Source organism: Sciurus vulgaris (assembly GCF_902686455.1).
Source record: "Sciurus vulgaris genome assembly, chromosome: 3".
NCBI lineage: Eukaryota > Metazoa > Chordata > Mammalia > Rodentia > Sciuridae > Sciurus > Sciurus vulgaris.
The window spans coordinates 127,662,111-127,682,806 of NC_136463.1; the positions used below are offsets into that span (position 1 = coordinate 127,662,111).

Here is a 20,696-nt window from a genome sequence, read left to right on the forward strand (position 1 = left end):
TATTATTGTTCCCACTTTCTAAAGCAAAAACCAAGACTCAGATGGAAACTTACTCCAGGCTATATTAACCGAGCTTCAATACCAGATCTTTCCAACTTTAACACCTGTGGGCCCAAAAAAGAGTGCTTTTTTATTTCTAAGGTATCATAAACAAACAGTTGAAATGCCAGTCCATGTCAGGCTAAATATTTATTTTTCTGTTTTCAGGGTCTGTCCTTGGCCCTGCTAGCTTATAAACTTCTCCTGAAGGAGACTTCTTACCTTTCCTATGTCCACCAGTTCTTACTTTCCAAAGCAATCTCCTTTGTTCCATAAGCTTCCAGGCTTTCGTTGGATTGAGCCTTAGATGACTGCACTGCAGCTCCCAGTTCAAAGCAGATTCCATGGTAGAACCTGGGCACCTCCTACAGCTCTCCTCTCCCAGTACCTGCAGGAGGTGTGGGGACACTGCAGAGGGGTTGAGATTGGCACTTGAACAAGAAAGATTCCATTCCATTTATCTTCTTAGTTCATTCAAGCTACTATCACAAAATATCATTTACTGGGTGGTGTCTAAACAACAGAAATGTATTGCCCACAGTACTGGTGTCTGAGAAGTCCAGAAGATATGGTGTCTGGGGAGGACCCATTTCCTGGCTCACAGACAGTTCCTCCTCACTGTTTCCTTACCTGGTGGAAGAGGTAAGAGGTCTTTCTTGGGCCTCTTTTATAAGGGCACTAATCACATTCATGCAAGCTCCAGGCTCACAACTTAATCACCTCCCAAAGACCCCCACCTCCTAATCCCATCATGTTGGGTGTTAGGATTTCAACAGGTGAATTTTGTGGGAGATACAAACATTCCAACCATCACACCTTCCACACTGCCCTAGTAGCGTCTCCTCCCACACTTCCCTATTGGCAGCAGTCAAGGAATGGGTAGTCATATTTTCCATTTTTTTACTGGCCTCTTTAACCCCTTTCTTTTCCATGTTGAGCTTTGGTAAAATAGTCAACACTCAAAGGCCCACGGTTTCCATCCTCTCCCTTTCCTCACCCTAAGTCTTCATTATAGATCAATTTCTTGCTGATCCAAACCCATCCACATTCTTTGCCTCATGTGAAACAATGATTGAGAACTACCAACTTTGGGTTCTCTAATTCTACAAAACTGTGGTTTCTGCTTCCATGAATCTGAAAAAAGCAAGCTTACCAAGAAGAAGAAAAACATGGAAAATTAATCTGAACTCTTACAATGATTTCCAGACTGAGTTTGAATTCTTGAATAAACAATGAAATTCTGGCTATTTAACCTTTTATTCTTTGTCTGCTTAACTTCTACCTTTCTCTGGGCAATTCTCCCCAGAATAAATATTTAATTCAGCATAATATATGTAGAACAGTTATTGGAGACAAAGTGAAAAAAAAAAAAAAAATACCTTGGTAATTAGGAGCTGTGTGAAGTGAATGTCTTGCAATTGTTTATTACGAAGATCCCTATGTCGATGCCTAGGTCCCCTCTACAACTCTTAACAAACTTCCTTCCCAAACCCAAACTAGTTTGCTTTCCCTCTGGTCTTTACACTTTAGATGCAGACCTTAAACCATACTTTAAAATTATATATTCTAATTGGTTTGGGGTTTTATTTGGTTGTTTTGGTTTTTATATTTGTTCTAATTAATTATACATGACAGTAGATTGCATTTTGACACATCATACATAGATGGAGTATAACTTCTCATTCTTCTGATTGTGCATGATGTAGAATCACATTGGTTGTATAGTCATATATGTACATAGGGTAATAATGTCCTATGTATTCTACTATCCTTCTACACCTATATCCCCTCCCCTCCCTTCACTCCCCTCTGTCTAATCCAAAGTACCTCTATTTTTCCCCACCCCCCCCCCCCCGCATTGTGAATTAGCATCCACATATCAGAGGAAACATTCAGCCTTTGGTTTTTGGGGATTGTACCAGGAATTGAACGCAGGGACGCTTAGCCATTGAGCCACATCCCCAATCCTTTTTATATTTTATTTTGAGACAGGGTCTTGCTAAGTTACTGAGGATCATGCTAAGTTGCCAAGGCTGACTTCAAACTTGTGATCCTCCTGCCTCAGCCCCTTGAGTCACTGGGATTACAGACATGTCTCACCACTCGCAGCTCTAACTGATCATAAGCATGAAAGAGTCTGTGTTGTGTGTGGTATGCACATAGTGAAGATCAACCTGATTTATACCACAAGATACCAAAGCAGGTAAGATATGAAGCAGTCAAACAGATCACTTAGAATTGTATGTACATAAAACGGGTTACTGAGCTGAATTTAACACCTCTATCTATCACTTATCTGTGTGGAACAGACATGAGCCTAGTGAGGCTTTCCAGGGTGGGGGCGAAACCACATGGCAGAGAGCTCAGCATTTTTAGTCTTGGCATTTCATGAGCAGTAGCCACCACTCTGTGGACAACAAGCTTCCTCCAAAGACATCTGCTGATGCTGATACAGATTTTCAAAGTCTGCAGAATTGTAAAGGGATGTGTTCACCATTCAGGACAAACCAGATTTCCCAGGGTTAACTGTATTTATAATACTGCCTACTGTCCTTGAACAGGCCCCGGCCTCCCACGCAGCATGGCTTCCTCCTCAGCTGCAGAACCACAGGGACTTTCAGCAGCAGCCTCTCAGAGCTTTCCTTCTGCAGGGTGACAGTTGAGAGAGCTTTGGTTTTATCACTAAGCCGACCCCTTCCAAGAGAAGACAAGCATTTGATGTGACTGCAGTGGGAGCACAGCTGCTATCAGAAATGGGTGCCTCCCAAATGTGTCAATCAAATTATTTTCATTTAATACCATTAAAATAAAAAATGAAGTTTTTAAAATGAAAACTTTCCTGGTTTCTTACATTTTTTTTTTTTTTTTCACTCAGAAATCCCCACATTAATATAAAGGACCAAAAAAAAAAAAAAAAAAAAAGATTTTAAACATACCATTTCATTTAATTTGACATTATCTAATCCTCTCTTTTATTTTTTGACCACCTTTGTGCATTTTTATTTCTTACCTTTGATGTTAAAAAAAAAAAGTTGTATTTCAACAAGCATCTACTGGTTGACTGCATCAAAACCAACTGCATAATTATTGCATTAAGGCCCCCACAATAGCCCTGTGAGGAAATGCCCTCAGATTAACTCATGTCAGATCACAGTGTCTCAAAAGTAGCCAAACAAAATTCAGAAACTCTGTTTTCTCCTTCTGAGTTTCCAGAACTTTCTACAACATCATCATTGTCAGTCTTTAAAAAATACTCTGGAAATACACAGGCTATACATAGGAGATAAGAGTCCCTTTGATTTCTGGTTTGGGGCCCTGTTGGGAAAGAGTGATACCTACTATCTATCAGGGAAAATCCCTCCTTCTGGAATGCAAATCACTTATTTCCATACAAATCTCTTCTGGAAACTTTAGGTCAGTAACTAAAATTATAGACTTTGAGGGTCATTTCCTAGTGCTGTCCGGCTGCCCACGGTCCCCCAATCAGTCCTGAATGGGCTGAAACCTCCCATCCCTTTCTCTGCTCAACCTTTTCTCATCTCATCAATAAACTGCTCTCCATTCTTCTCTTATCAGAGAAAACATTCTGTTTTTTGGGATTGGCTTATTTCACTTAGCATGATATTCTCCAATTCCATCCATTTACCTGTAAATGCCATAATTTTATTCTTCTTTGTGGCTGAATAATACTCCATTGTGGTATATATACCACAGTTTTGTTATCCATTCATCTATTGAGGGGCATGTAGGTTGGTTCCACAATCTAGTTATTGTGAATTGAGCTGCTTTAAACATCGATGTGGCTGCATCACTGTAGTATGCTGATTTTAAGTCCTTTGGGTATAAACCAAGGAGTGGGATAACTGGGTCAAAAGGTGGGTCCATTCCAAGTTTTCTGAGGAATCTCCATACAGCTTTCCAGAGTGGCTGCACCAATTTGCAATTCCACCAGCAATGTACAACTGTGCCTTTTTCCCCACATGCATGCCAACACCTATTATTGCTTGTGTTCTTGATAATAGCCATTCTAATTGGAGTTAAATGAAATCTTAGGGTGGTTTTAATTTGCATTTCTCTAATTACTAGAGATGTTGAATACTTTTTCATATATTTGTGTTTTTTATTTGTTTTTCTTTTTTTTGCGGTGCTGGGACTTGAACCCAGGGCCTTGTGCTTGTGAGGCAAGCACTCTACCAACTAAACCATATCCCCAGCCCTCATATATTTGTTGATCACCCATATATCTTCTTCTGTGCAGCGTCTGCTCAGTTCCTTAGCCCATTTATTGATTGGGTTCTTTGTATTTTTTGTTATAAAGTTTTGTAAGTTCTTTATAAATTTTGGAGAATAGTGCTCTATCTGAAGTGCGTGTGGAAAGATTTTCTCCCGCTCTGTAGGCTCTCTTTTCACATTAATGGAGGAACTTTGGATTACACAGAGGGAAATGAGAGTGGGGAGGAGCGGGGGCATGAAAGACGGTGGAATGAAATGGACATCATTACCCTGTGGACACGTATGATTACATGAATGGTGTGAATCTACATCGTGTACAACCATAGAAACAAAAGTTATAACCCATTTGTGTACAATGAATCAAAATGAAGTCTGTAAAAATAAAAAAAATTAAAAAGCATAATCAACTACTTTAAAAAATAAAAAAATTAAACAAAGTGCCCTTACTCAGTTACACTAATCTGTAATGTGAGAGAATGCCAGCAGTTAATTAGGGTAGAGCCTGTGAAAACTTGGAGGAAGCTACATGTTTCAATTATATTAATGAACATGCAAAAGCAATCAAATCAAATGGATAAGCATTGTGTCAAGTTTTTACAGGAAGAGAACTACACTTCACATGCATGAAAGCAACTCTCTTATAACTTACAGAATACAAGACTAAAAATAAGCACACAGGAGAACCATTAAAATACTTATTATTTGAGTTAAATTAGAATTCTATGAGGATGGTTTGATCAAATGATTTGTGTAATTTTAATTTCCTTTCACAATCAGATTCAAATTACTCTACCTCAGGTTACGTGGCTAAGGAGATGCTCCTTAAACATCAAACTCCTTGTAATAGTCATCCTTGATTTCAAAAGGCTTAACACCGACTTGAAGCTAGCCACTAGTATCTTCTGATTTTTAAAGTTATCCACTCCTTCACCTAACATTTCATAGATGTTGATCTTCAAGAAAAAATTCTCTCTGCGGCAAGAGCCTTATATCTCAAAATATAAAATGATTTAACAGGTGTCCTTGGAGTTGAAAAAGATGATGCTAGACTCAACTAAACTCCAATACCTGTTCTTTAAGGTGTGCTGAATGCAGCGTGGAGTCTTGAGGCTCATAGTCTCATCCAATTCTAGTGCTTCAGCACCAAGAAATCACCCATGGAGAAGGAACTGCTCCATGAATTCAATTTTATTGTCCATCCATAAGTAGCTGTATTTCTTCAAGTAGCCTTGCTCCTTGTGAGCATTAATGGTGACTGATTGCACCCTGCCTGGGCTTTCCTGGTGCATTTCCTCTAGCACATCCATCAGAGCCACGTTCTTTCCTAATGGGAAAATAAAATTGAAAAAAGTGGGGCCAATGATTTCATTTAAAACAAGGAAGATTTAGAGATGGGCTACCTGTCAGTCCTGCCACCTTCTAAAGCCCAGCCAGTATCCCACTAAGTAAGTATAAGAGCTAATGTTATAACAAGGGCTTTCAAAATGTTAAATGTTAACGGAAACTGTAAAGAAAATCACATTCTCAGTACAATAAGGAGTGTAGTTATTTAAGAGGATACCTTGTTAATCATTTGGTGAAGTAGAGAATTCTTTTTGGAAAGAGAAAAATCACCATTTAATTTACCTTTCACATGGAAAGAGAATAACACAAGTTCAGCAGAACCTATGTTCATTTTCTTGAGACCAGAAAAATATGCAACTAAGGAAGTCTCTCTATGAGTGGAAAGTGGACTTTTCCACCATGAACATTCATGAACCATCAGAATTAGACACCTCATAGAATTCTAATTTAACTCAAATAATTAGAAAAAGTGAAGGTTTTCCTCTGATAGCATCAACTCCTTACCACCTCTGGAGCTCAAGGTAGGCAGGAGAACCCTATTGCCACTGTTTCCATTGTCTTTACTGGAAGCAACTCAGACATTTCCCATCCCTGAGCAGCCAGCATACTGATATTATGAGGAAGATAAGCCAAACGAGGGGTGATTGCCTAGTGTTCACCATGCACATCGCTGCCTTACCATCCCTACTTCCTATCTTGGCTAGAAACATATCAGACCAACCAGTGTTTTGTAGACCTTTAGTTTCTATTTTCATGCTTGGTTCAACATTATATCATTCTTTTTTTTTTTTTTTCTTTTTTTACAGACTGCATTTTGTTTCATTGTACACAAATGGGGTACATCATTTCATTTCTATGGTTGTAATGATGTAGATTCATACATACCATTCGTGTAGTCATACATGTACATAGGGTAATGATGTCTGTCTCATTCCACCATTTTTCATACCCCATTCCCTCTTATTTCCTTCTACGTAATGTAAACTTCCCCCATTCTTCTCTCACTCCCCACCCTGCCACCCCCATTATATATCATTCTCCAATTATCAGGGAAAACATTCAGCCTTTGGTCATTCTTAATAAACAAATTGGGAGAAAAAAATGATGAGACTTGGGTATGCTTGGGGAAACATTCCATTTACCTTGGAGGTTCAAATATTTATGTTTTCTCTTTTTACACCAATTATTAATCACTTATTCAAAGCTTGAGATATACACACACATATACATATATGGGTATCTATATGCATATATGCCATATTATATATATATATAAATGACATTGTGCTAAACTCTGTGGAGATAAAATATAACAAATTAGGTTCAACATGGTGAAAAATTAGAACACAGAGATAACCTTCAACTAATGAGTTCTGGAAGGAAAGAAAGAAAGTGCAATTCCAGACAGCTTCCTGGAAAAGATGATGTGAAAAATGGGGAGGATTTGGATATGTGAATGTGAAGGAATATAAACCCAAACATAAATTTATACCCCAAGAATTCGACAGAGTGCTTTCATACATATTATTTCATCAAATTTTCACCACCATGAAAAAGTTTGGGAAGTGTGGCCAGGACTGGCTGGATGCCCTAATTTCATTTTTTGTCTTCCATGCAGTGGGGCTGGGCCTGTGTTAACCTGGTCAGTGGGACATGGACAGTAGTGAAGGATGCCACTTTCAGGACTGATCATCAAATGTCACATCACCCTCCATTCTCTCTTATTACTTCTCAGCCAGCTAAGTGAAAAGAATCCAGCAGAGAATTCCAGGTGGGCCTCATAATGTTCATAATATCGTGGCATCCCAATGCAACCTACCCAGGAATCCAGTCACTGCTTACAGTAGATTTTCTCTTCTTCCACACACACTCCCAAGCAGACATTGACAACTTCAAGCTCTGCAAGAATAGGAAATAAAACTTTATTATGTTAAGCAAATGGGATCTGGGAGAAGTTCATTAGAGTAGCTAGCATTAAGTAGCCTGACTAATACAGGGAGTTATTTACACTTGAGATGAAGGAGGCTCACAGAGAAAAGAGCATACACAAGAGCATTAAAGTTGGAAAGCATGGTACAAAAGCAGATAAAGTCCAAGTTCAGGGCCTGACACAACCACACCCTCCCCTGTTATCCCACCTCCTCTGAAGTGCTGCAGCCCAGGGGACAAGCCATGTTCCCAACAAGCCATGCCTGTACTGGAATACTTCTGGTCCCTCCTTGTGAGCTTCCCTTTCTTCCATTGTGTCTTTCAAATATCGATTAACTTTTCAAAGTCTAGGGCAAGTTATGTCATCAGTTGAACCTCAATCCCACCCTCATTGCAATGTGCCATGGCAGAAATGGCAGAGACTGAGCCTAAAGGAGAAGGGTACAGACCTGAGTTTTTCCCTCTAACTAGCAAGAAACTAATCAGATGACCTGAGTCTTTTTTTCTTTTCTCTAAAATGGATTTAGCCATCCTTATTTCACAGGACCCTTGTGAAGATAAGGTGAGAAGATGAATGGAAAAGTGTCCTGAGTACATAGGAAGTATGAAATAAATATTTGTCCCATCTTTTCCATAGCCCTTTATTATTCTACTTATTCAAATCCTCCCCCAAAGACTCAACTCCAGAAGAGCAGGTGACACATTTCACTCATCTAGATAGTCTGTGCCTAATGTACAGAAGGGGATGTAGTTAAGATTAGGCAGAGCATAGCCTGGGAGAAGAAGGAGGAGGAGGAGGAGGAGGAGGAGAAGGAGAAGGAGAAGAAGAAGAAGAGGAGGAGGAGGAGGAAGAAGAGGAGGAAGAAGAAACTAAGAAAGCCTATATCCACAAAGCTTTTCCTTCTCACATAAAAATCCAGAGATGAGACTCCAGAGCCATGAGGGCAGTTTGGCAGGTACAGGTATACCAGGACCCCACATACCCTCCAGGCTTTATTCCCTCCGCCCTAAGGATGTGCCCTCACTAGCACAGACCAAGATAGACAACTGGGCTCTAGACAGCATATTTATATTGCAGGTGGTATGCAGAAGAGCGTGGCTCTTCCTGAAGTACACTTCCTAGGAAGAGCACAACCACTCCTATTTATATGCCACTAGCCCACACAGAGTTCCATGGCCCCACCTAACCACCTGGGGGGCTGGAGAGGGTAGTCGTTAGTCTGTGCCTCCACATACCCAGTCAGTAGTCACAGGATCTGCCACTGAGGAAGAAGACACGTTTTAAAATCGGAGGGGCAGCTAGCAGTATCCATCACATTAAACACAAGGCCATGCTTAGGAAAATGATTCTGGCAGTGATGTGAAGAATGCGATCCAGGGACAAAAGCTAAGAACAGGAATAGTTGGGATGCTAGTACAATACTTTATAAAAGCACCTCTTGCTGAGTGCTCACTACATGCCAGGCCCTGTAAACTCCTCATCCACATCAGCTCATCTGCCACCTCAATATCTCAAGCAGCACAAGAGCGCAGATTTTAGACAAACATTTAGCCTAACTTGGTATTTTTGGGTGAAGTAAGACAGCAAGTATCATATTGTGACAGGCTGACATATCTGACTCCATTGGAAATGTTATAGGCCAGGCTATCCGGGCAATAACTAAACAGACTCCATTTTACCCTGTGACTCCATGTTATGTAGGAAATGCTTCTCCCATGGGAATACCCCACCTTTGTATCCATCAACAGTTGCTTAGCATAGCAGGTTTGGCAACACAAAATGACAATTCTTATATAACGTAAAATTGTTCTCTTTTTGATTCCTATTTTTCTTAGACAATGTACCATGTCAACAGTGATTATCTAGATGTTAGTAACCATTCTTTAACTTGTATCCAACTAAGGTCATTTTGACCCACTTCCCCTTCTGCTTATGATTTTAGATCTCATGATGTTAATTTGTAGTTTTGCATCATAGCAACAGTCACTTAGGATTGATGTACTAATTTGTGGTATAAAAACCCCTGCAACCCTATGGTCGGGGCTGCTCTCCCAATAGCCATTTTTGGGGCCCAATGAGACAGTCAGCCGGTTAATAAAGACTCTCAATTTGGACTTCTCACAACAATAGCTCATGATTTTGTGCATCAGAAATTTGGACCAGACAGCTAGGTGAGTCTTCTAACCACATAGTGATGGTATTTGGCTGTCAGGTGGGCTCATCTGGAAAATTCCAGATGGCTGCACTCACTTGTCTGACACCTTGGCAAGACCAGCTAAAAGTCAGGCTCAGAGAGGGGTGCGGAGCAGAGTGCCTACCTGTGGCCTCTCTGGCGTAGCAGTCAGGGTAGTCCAGCTTCTCATATGGAAGCTCCAAGCTTCCCGGGGTGTTCCAACAGACAGAAAATAGCAGTTGTTCTTTTCTTGAGGCCTGAGCCCCCAAACTGGCATAGCAACATTTCTACCATACTCTTTTGATCAAAGCAGTCCCCAAGCCTACCCAGATTCAATGGAGAAGGGCAAAGTTCCCACTTCTCAATGGAAGAGATGTGAAAGTATTTGTAGCCATCTTTAATTATCCACAAGTGCATTGTACTTAACTGGTACCCAATGAATGTTTGTTGAATCATTCATAAATTTGGTTCAGTTCTAGACCCTGAAACATAACATAACTGGCAGAAACACTAAGTGGATGAGAAGGAGTTCAGGAATAAATACATAGATTCCAGGTATAGGATCTGATTCTACATTAGGAAAATGAAAGTGGAATGTATTCCAAAACATGAAGGAGGAAAGTTAACCACTATTCTTCCTCCTTTTCTAAACTCTACCAACAGTTTGAATGGTTAATTGCTTTTTGCTATTAACTGGGCATTTCTCCAAGATTCAATCCAATTACTCCCTTCAGTCCTAGAGACAAGAAAACAAAGTCAGACAAGAGTGAGTTATTACCTAAGTCTACACTCCTTGGCAGGTCTTGGGTGAAGTAGGTATAAGGCGGTTGCTGGGAAATGCCCCAGGGAGAACTGATTTGTTTAAAGAAAAACATTACCCGACAGGTGTCTTTCCAGGGCATCCAGCAACTCCTCTACTAATGAAGGAACACAGCCTCAATGAGATGTTCGCTCCTGCTAGTGACAATTTTATTGACAACATGGTTCCAACAAGTTTGGAAAGTCATCTCATTGTCATTCAGGTTGAGTGGGGCCCTGAATAAAGGGACGGATTTAGAGTGGGTCTTAAAGTTTTCCGCCTGATGCTGATAGGCATCAAGCATCTGGGATAACCCATGCAAAATCAAGTGATTGCAGTGACAATTCCCATTCATCAAAATGACACTTAAATAAGTTCTGCTTGTCCTGAAAATGATTCGAACATGATAAGTTAGTGAAAAAGGGACTTAGGAAGACTTTTCCTTTTCACCTCAGCTAATTGTCCACTTGATTTGTAAGGGAACTCTGGCTTTCTTTTTTACTAGTTTTTGACTTAGGTTCTTACAAGACTCTGCCTAGGCCAGTCAGATAACCTTAAATTTTTCCTGGGTGTGGTTAGACTGCACCAGTGTGAAGACAAATTCTTTGTACATGAGCTTCATACCACTTCCGTGCCAGGCCATGCAGGTCCTTTACAGACCATGAAAGTAAACATTAAACAGATCTAATCTTGTAAGAGAAATAAAAGTATGCTTAAAGGAATTCATCCTGTGTATCTAGTAAAAATCAGTAGCTACCTTTCCAGAAATATGATATATTGAATAATATATCTATTGTTTTCACTTGAATCCCTAAGGGCAATTTCTGTGGTACATTCACTGAAAAGAAAATCAATAGTTAATGAGTTTTGCTTAGCAAGTAGAAAAAGCATGAAAAGTTGCTGCTTATATTTACAGAAAAGATGAGGTGTTATGGGCAAATGTGGGAAGGACCAATGCAAATTTAGCAAGCCAGATAATAACTGGTCAAATCTGACTTTTACCGTAATGGCGGTGTTGCTCAAGCATGTGGCAGGCCTTGATTGGCTGACCTGTGGATGACCTTCTTTGACTGTGTAAACAAAGTCAAACAAGTGACTTCACTGGCCCTGAATGAGTGATTAGAAGTAGTTATCCAACCCACACTTATATTTAAACAACTTCTTTGGAAAAATCTCCAACTTTGCCTTTTCTCTCACACTGAGAGGTTGGTTTCTTGACATAAGTCCCTTGTGGTAAAGGACAAGACTTCAAAGGACCATCCCTGAACCAGCTAGAAGCTGCTAAAATTCTTGGGTGGTGGAGAATGCAGACCACGTGTGCTTTACCGTGAGGCAAGATGACCATCTAACATGTTCCTTTTCAAGAAAAAGTTGGCATAGCTCAATCAACAAAAAAACTGGCATATCTCACCAAAGAAGCTCTGCATTGCCCTTGGATTTCTGGGCCTGGTTGTCCAGATTTCAACCATGTCCAAGTTTATAAGAGATTTTTCCACAGCTCATCAAAACCTCCCAAATGAGACAGTGTTATGTGGAATAGCTCTAATGTCAAGTATTTGGATCTGGCATTTAAATTCTAAAGGATGAACCCACCTCTACTACTCTCTTAATATGGAGCAAGTTCATAGCTTTTGTTTCTTGCTTTTGCATCTGAAAAGTGAGGAACATAGTGGTTGTTAGGATCATGGAAAAATAACATAAATGGCTGACCACAGTGTCTGCACATTGTAAAGTTTCGAGAAATACTAGTTATTATTATTATTATTTCAGTTGCCAGCTAATTATCTCTAGTTTGGTTACCAAAATTGATGGGGACTAGGAGAGAGCGTGGATCTTAACTGCAAGATGCTCTTTCACAGCCTAATTCTACTCATTGACTAAATTCAGACCCTGGCATAAAAACAGAAGTGTTTTTATGAATAATAAACATGAAATATTATTTCACTAATCACATGGTTCACCCATTGAGGTAGAAAACAACTCCTCACTGAAAGAACTTAACTTTTAAAAAACATTCTAAAATCTGGTCAGAGGCCTGGTGGTATAGTTCAGTGGTAGAGTGTTTGCCTGGTAAGCACAAAGCCCTGGATTTATGATCAATCCCCAACAATGAAAAAAAAAAAAAAAATCTGGCCATAATAATAACCCATGCCCTCACTCCCACCTCAATATTTAGTAAAGAAAAGAACAAAACCAAAGGCAAAAAACAAAACAATACCAAAAAGATGACTTCTTTGAAGTCAGGACCACTATGCATCATGATCAACACATGTTCCACCAAGTCAGGGTCTACAACAGGCAATGAGGTACAGCTTACCAGTCCTGCTGGCAGACAGACTAAGCCGGTCTTAATTCATCAACATTCTCTGATTGGAGCTTGAATACAGATTCAAACTGATTGCTCAGGCTGGCTCAGCACTCCTGAGCTTTTCATTCTTACCCACATCTGTCAGAGAAAATGGTCCATATTTACCTCGTGAAGAATATCTCCTTCAGGATGTAAATGTGTCAAAACTTTGGACATGTCAGGATCCTTCAAAATCAGTAGGCATTGCACTTCCCAGGGAACAGCAGAAAGCTACGTGCGTCCACAGCCTGATTTTAACCCCTCACACTGGAAAGGAGAGGTCTCATTATAAAGCAGGAGAGATTTCCACCAATGATCTCACATTGCATGAGAAATATTTACCATCCCCTTCAGACACTGCTAGCCTTTGAGCTGCTCTGTGAAAGTGTGAAGGAGGGGAGTCAGGGGAACCGAAATTCAGCTGCCAACCTCTGTAGCAGAAAAGATTTATCCCTTGGAAAATGTAGGCTATCACTGTAGAGATCCACCTCTTAATGGCTTTCCACTCTGCAGAAATTGTTGTCAGGGAGACTGAAGCAAGTGCTTGTCATGCAGGGGCCATCTTGTCGTTTGCTCGCTTGGACGACGGGAGAACTCACTGGAGGTGATTGGTTTCCACGAACCATTTATCCAGGCTCCATCCTAACCGATATGCAATCGAACATACAAAAGACCTGATCCTGCCCATTAATGACAGATTCACAGAGTGGGCCCGATGAGCCTCCAATCAACTCTCAAAGAAAATGCAGACATCCCTCCCTAGAAGTGGGATTGTTGGCACAAAACGCTGAGAATTGTTCCATAGTCTTACCCGCCCTTTCTCTGAATCCCTATAGCACTCATTATCCGCCCCATACAATTTAGCACTTGATTATATACTGTCTTGTATTGTTCTCTAATTGTTTCTCCACCCAGAGCAGAGGTGGAGTTTCACAAAGACGTCATTTTTTTTCCTAACATGATTTCTGTAATTGTCTGTAGCTGCTTCCCTTAAACCTCTGTCTAGCCATTTTTCTTCCGTCATGGTATAGATTTCAAATCTGCCTAGATGAGGTTAAATAAAAATACCACCCCCAAAAAAGAGCTAATAGAAAAATATAAAGTACCCACATACAGAATGCACACCTAACGATGTGATATGTGGAAGAAAATCTTTCTATAGTTAAGAAATTCAGGGCACATTCATTTTTTAGCCACCAAAACTTGGATGAGCACACACTTACAAGAGTCTCTTCACACTTCTGTGTCCCCTAGTCTTTCCAACACGGAGAGGAGTTTCTTAAATAATAACAAGGGTAGTATACAAGGACAGAGATTCAACATAGTTCTGAATTAAAGTAGGCATCACATAATTTGCACTCATTTCTCCACAACTGGTTGCCTGAAATGCAACCTGGAGGAACAACTAGGACCTCTATTTCTAGGAGAAATCTATTATGTGTCCTCTCATCATGACAAACAACCAAGCATTCCATTTTCAATATTTTTTTTTTTTTAACTCAAACACTTTGCCGAGGGCAGAATGAACATCATTGTGAAGTTTTTTTACTTATTTATTTTGCAGTGCTGGGGATGAAACCCAGGACCTTGTGCATGCTAGGCAAGCCTTCTACCACTAAGCCACAGCCCAGCCTAAATTCCTTTTTAAACATGCAGTGTGGGTCCATCTTTAGAAAAGCTTTCAGCCTTTACTGGGCTGCAATGCCTGATGACCCAAACACTCAATGTCCCCAAAACCAAGTGGCCTTTCATGCTGGAGCAAGGAGACACCTTTGTGTCTCATGGGACCATTTCAGGTTCTCCCTAACAAGTATGTGTGAAGTTTAATGCACTCTTTTAAATGGGGAAATGGTTTCCTCACAAAACTTGTTAGAAAGGGTAAAGCCCAATGCCACATGAATGTCCTGATCCTCCTTAAAGTCCTCCACACTTACAAAGGAGCCAGACAAGCAAGTACCTCAAGAATCATGCCAGGTTCCAGCCTTCCAGCAGAACAGGTTGAAACACAGCAACAGTGAGGCTTTGTAGTATTTTTAAGGTCTTCGGGGAAAGGGAATTCCACCACCTTTTTTCCTGTTCGTGGTCTATCAACTGACTACGTTAGAAACTCATTCTACTCACGAGGTGATTTGCACTTTTTCTTTTTTTTTCAGGTTTACTATCTATGTTGCCTTTTAGAATCTGTGGGCCACAGAACTGTGTCTCTTGATCTAGCATCTGTGCTGGGCGCATTAACAGGCATTCAGTATGCAGGGAGAGGGAAACAGAGGGAAGAAGGGAGAGAGGGAAGGAGGAAGAGCGGGTGGGAAGAAAGGAGAGGGCAGAGGGAAGAGGATGGGAGCGAGAGAGAAAAGAAAAACAGTTGGGGGGAGGAGAGAGGAGAGGAAGCAGAGTGAGAGGGAGGAGAAGAGGAAGAAGCAGGGAAGAGGGGAGGGGAAGGAGGACCGCTGATGGTAGTCACCCTCAATTCATCTGTTCTTAGCTGCCTCAGGAATTTCCCCCTTGTATTTCTTTAACTCCCAGTTCTATCCTGACAGGTAGGAATCAAAGAAGACCCTGGAAGAATGTAACTAAAATTACCAAGTACTTGCTACAAGAGCCTCCTGTGTACCTGTCCTTTAATACAGAGTTTCTTTTGCTTCCACTAGAATCTCCAGGTAAAGACAAATAGACATCCAGCTCAAGGTGGCTGCCTGTGGGACCAAACCAGACAGCACCTGGAACATTCTCTTCCCCCAGTCCCACCACCATTGATCCTTCAGCTACTGCCTGCTCTGTGAATGCCAGCCTCAGGCTTTCCCTCACAACTCTAGCACTCAAGCATTCTGGACCCCGCTGCACCCCATGACTCTTCAGGGGAAGACCCCACCAGTGATTCCTCTGGATGTTCTTCAGTTCAGACTCCCAGGAGTACAACTGAGTGACACAGCTATCTCTCTACACTGGTTCATAGGTAGCTGGTCAGGCCTGGGGATTGGTTGCCTTGGTGGGGGTCACTCGCTCCAGTCAGCTTTGTGTGGGGTTTGGGGAGGTCAGGTCATGTGATAAACAACCTGGCTGCCCACTGAGTGGGTTTATGGGTGGGAAGGCACCTTACAGGTTCATTTTACAGCACAAAGTCCTCGCAGTCACCGCAGGGGGTTAGGCATTATTGTCCTCATTCTGTAGGTCTGGAACTTGCTCAATTTCATATAGATGAGAAGCATCAGAGTCTGAAGCCACTCTTAGCTGAGACTACAAAGCTCCTACCATGAAGCCACTGGCAAAACAGAGAAGATCAAAGCAGAGGGGGGCCCACTCTACAAAACAGAATAGTTCCTTCACACACAAAGCCCCAGATGCTGACCTCTTGGTGAGCGTGTTCCTTGGCAAGGGTTGCAGTAACAGGGTAGCAGCCTGGTGGCTCAAACAACAGAAATTTATTATCTTGGTGTTCTGGAAGCTGGAAATTCAAGACCAAGGCATCAGCAGGGTTAGTTCTCTCTGAGAGCTGCAAGAGAAGGAGAACTCACCCAGGCCTTTCTCTCTGGCTTATTGTAGGCTATCTTCATGTTCACAACACCATCTTCATATTCATGTTGTGTTCTCCCTGTGTGGGTGTGTCTATTCAAATTTCTCATTTTATTTTTTATTTTTAGTTTTTGGTACTGGGGATTGCAGCCAGGGGCAGTCTGTCACGGAGCTACATCCCCAGCCCTTTTTAAGACAGGATCTTGCTAAATTGCAGAGGCTTATCTTGAACTTGCTATCCTCCCGCCTCAGCCTCCCGAGTCACTGGGATTACAGGAGGGAGACACTGTGTCCAGCAAATTTTCTCCTTTTTTTAAAGTCACCACTTATATGGGATTCGGGCCCATTCTAACTACTTCATCTCAACCTAATTACCTGATTAAAGAATTTATCTCAAAATCAGGTCACATCATTGGTACCAGTCACATTCTTGGTGGGACACAATTCCATCTAACCAGTGAATGAACTCAAATGCTCCCAAGGACCGTTCTGCTCATCACACCACTGCTTCTGTTCTTGAATTTCAGGCCATGGAGGTGAAAGGCCGCAAAAGCACATACATCTGTCAATCGTCCACACACACACCAGTCAGGTCACTATCATCCTCTGCACCACAGAGGTGCTGGCTGCTTTAACCTCCCTCCACTGAGGCCCTCCTGCCAGCTGAATCATCCAGCAATCTCTGCCCCAACCCCATCTCCTGTCTTACCACCCAAGCCTGCTCTCAGCTTTCACAGATAGATGATGGGATCCATCGTCTGGTTACTAGTTCAACCTCTTGATGCAGTCACAGAGGCTCCATGTGCTTTATTGCAACACAGAACAATCAGGAACCTTTTACTTTTCTTTCTCTCTCTCTCTCTCTCTCTCTCTCTCTTTTTTTTTTTTTTTTTGTACTGGAAATTGAGCTCAGAAATTGAGCTCAGGGTCTCTCTGCCACTGAATTATACCCCAGCTCTTTGTAAAATTATTATTTATTCATTCATTCATTTAAATTTTGAATATTTTAACCAAGAAAATAGTCTTGAGAAATTTGCTGGGTGAGGGCAGCTTGGAAGAATGCAAGGAAAAAAGAAAACAAACTGGCTTGCATAAAAATAAGTAGGTGTTTCAGGAAGAGGGGAAAGAGGAGAGAGCCAAGCTGGACCATATGAGCAAGCAGATAAAAAGTTCTTTAGAAATAAGAATCTATGGCCAGGTGCAGTGGTGCATGCCTGTAATCCCAGTGGCTTGGGAAACTGAGGCAGGAGGACTCCCAAGTTCAAAACCAGCTTCAGCAAGTTAGATATGCAGATGCTAATTCACAATAAGTGGGTGGGGGGATAGGGAAGAATAGAGTAACTTTGTATTAGGTAGATAGAAGTGAAGGGAGGGGAAGGGGTATGGGGTAGGAAGGATAGTAGAGTGAAACAGACATTATTACCTCATGTACATATATGACTGCATGACCATGTGATCCTACAATGTGTATAATCAGAAAAACGAGAGGTTACACTCCATTTATGTATGATCTATCAAAATGTATAAATGCATTCTACTGTCATGTACAACTAATCAGAACAAATTTAAAAAAAATTTTTTTTAATAAAAATTGTTAAAAAAGAGCTGGGGGATGTAGCTCAGTAGTTAAGCACCCTGGGTTAAATCCCTAGTAACATACCAAAAAAAGAGAGAGAGAGAGAGAGAGAGAGAGAGAGATTGAGAAATAAGAATCTTTGGGGCTGGGATGTAGCTCAGTGGTAAAGCACTAAGGCCCTGGGCTCAATTTCCAGTGCTGCCCCACCTCCCTACTCTCCCTCCAAAAAAAAAGGAATGTGGAATTAAATTTTTTGAAGTTTGTTTTTGTTGTTGTTGTTTTTGGCATTTCTTTAATGTAAATTTCCTTCAAATTTCTAAATCTTTTTTTTTTAACTATGTATTTTTGGTTGTTGATGAGCCTTTATTTTATTCATTTATTTTTACGTAATGCTGAGGATCAAACCAGTGCCTCACACGTGCTAGGCAAGTGCTTTACCACTGAGCCATGTCCCCAGCCCCTCAAATTTCTAAACCTTTAGAAATATCTACCATATATTCAAAAAATCTTGTGAGAATGGGTTTTAGCAAAAAACTAAGGAAAGGAAGCATCATTTCAGGGTTGACATGAAACCTGAAAAGACACGAGCATAGATGAACAAGGTGACCAAGAAACTGAAGAGTTCAGCAGACGAAAGGGCTCGAGCCAGAGGTGACAAAGAAAAAAGCAAACCACTTCCCAGGGAAACCAGAGAGATGGTCAAGGGCAAAGGATGGCAGGGAATGGCAGATGCTGAGATTTCTTTGGAATCTCAGAGGACCAGGCATGTCCACTGACATCTGTATTACCGAGTAATTTGGTACTTTGAAAAGGACAGGGTAATAAACTGCTTTTTTGATTGTTTTTGGGGGGAGGTTTTCAGTTTGAAGTTTTGTTGGCCAGAGATGCAGATAAAAAGGGATCATTTGAACAGAACAATTCCTGGCTATACTTCCAAAGAGCCTTCGCGGCCCACAGACTTCTTTGCAAGTTAAAGATGAGGCTGATGGCTCTTGTGATGGAGATAATTTTATGCACTACTCCGTGGACAAATGCCCAGGAAACTACTCCTAAGTAGCCAAATATATTTTCAAATGCAAATACACAGAACCAAAAGAACTATAGTCCTGGCTTTCAAACTCACTTTAGAAAAAGATCCCTTTGCTCTAACAAAAACTTGCACCACACAAGGGACTGCTCTGGTTGAAGACATTTGAAGACATGAGTCTAGAAAATGAAGTCCCTACCCACACCTGGGAAATACTCTTAAAGCCCATGACATTTGAGGGAGGATGAGGAACAAATCAAAAAGAAAGTTTAGGGACTGGGCGTGTGGCTTAGTGGTTGAGTGTGTGCTTAGTGGGGAGGGTGTGCTTAGGGTAGAGTGTGTGCTTAGTGTGTACCCAGTGGGGAGGGTGGGGGCTGGGTTCAATCCCCAGCACCAAAATAAAAAAGAAAGTTAGTGTATATTGTGTGTACACTTTTGATTTTCAGTGACAGCAGTCAAGTGTTGCTTTGACTAATGCTATGGTGGAAAAATATCAAAATGGGAGTAGGTGTTGGTGGGGATTGACTAGAAAGAAGAAAAGGGGAATCTGAGATTTGAGGTGATGGTAATATTCTGTATCTTAATAGGGGTTAGGGTTACATTTGTCGAAGTGCAGCAAATGTGTACTTCAGATTTGTTCATTTCACTGTTGTAAATGTTATATCCAATGGGGGGGAAGCAATAAACATATTAAATTCTAGGTTATGATATGCATGTTGAAATGTTTAAGGGGGAGTGTACAGATGTCTGCAAGTTACTTTGAAATGCATTTAAAAAAGAACAGGATGGTTTGATGGATGTAGGGACAGATGGATAAACATATGATGAAGCAATATAGCTGGTTAGGCAGAGAGCTTTCAACTTTGCTGTATGCTTCCAATTTTTTTCTAATAAAATGTTGAGGGAAAAAGATTCTTATCTTTTAGAGGTGCATATTGAAATACTTATGGATAAAATTATACAATGTCTGGGATTTGCTTCAAAATAATAAAGAAGGCACAAATGTGAGCAAGAAAAGAGGATATAAGATTGGCCAAGAGTTCATAATTGTTGAAATTGGTAATAGGTACATTCTTTTTTCATTTTTTTGTTTTGGTTTGGTTTGGTTTTTTGTACAGGGGATTGAACCCAGGGACATGATTTACCACTGAACTACATCCCCAGCACTATTTGGGGTTTTTTTGGTTTTGTTGTTGCTATTATTGCTTGCTGATTTTGAGACAGCTACTAAGTTGCTGAGGCTGGCCTTGAACCTGCCACCCTACTGTCTCAGACTCCTGAGTCACTAGGATTAAAGGCACATGGCACTGCACCTGCTTTAGATATGCTTTTTAAAAAGTTTCCTTCTAATTCTATTTTGTGACAATGATAAAATATGTTTAAAAGTTTAGTTTTTCTAAGCAGTAAATGATACATGTTCCTTCCTTTGTTCTCCACAGTAATAGGTTCCCATTTAAAAGATCAAAGTATAATAAGTGTGTCTTATCAAACATATTTAACTAAAACTGTGGTTAAAATGGAGAAGGCACAGTTCCCATTCTGAAAGTTTATCTCATGGAAGTATCAATGAGGAATTCTTTTAAATTGTGCCTGATGCTGGCTCCTGACGTGGTGCAGGAAACAAGATAGAAGACTTCTACTTCACATGTGGAAGGCATAACCCCAGCCACCAGCCCTCATTAAGGAAACCAAGGTCCAGGATAGGCCCTATGCAGTAC

General features: G+C 40.9%; 1 protein-coding gene across 1 annotated transcript in view; it reads right to left on the reverse strand.

Annotated features, from left to right (window-relative positions):
* Positions 1 to 266: 266 nt before the first annotated feature.
* Positions 267 to 20,696, reverse strand: part of LOC306658272 (uncharacterized protein) — a 78,095-nt gene continuing 57,665 nt past the window's right edge. Inside the window, exons 3-5 of the mRNA XM_079135067.1 lie at positions 7,436 to 7,515; positions 5,341 to 5,596; positions 267 to 447 (exon numbers count right to left, since the gene is read on the reverse strand). Of these exons, the coding sequence (XP_078991193.1) occupies positions 5,518 to 5,596; positions 7,436 to 7,515 (159 nt within the window). The 3' untranslated portion in view covers positions 267 to 447; positions 5,341 to 5,517. The remainder of the gene's footprint in view (positions 448 to 5,340; positions 5,597 to 7,435; positions 7,516 to 20,696) is intronic.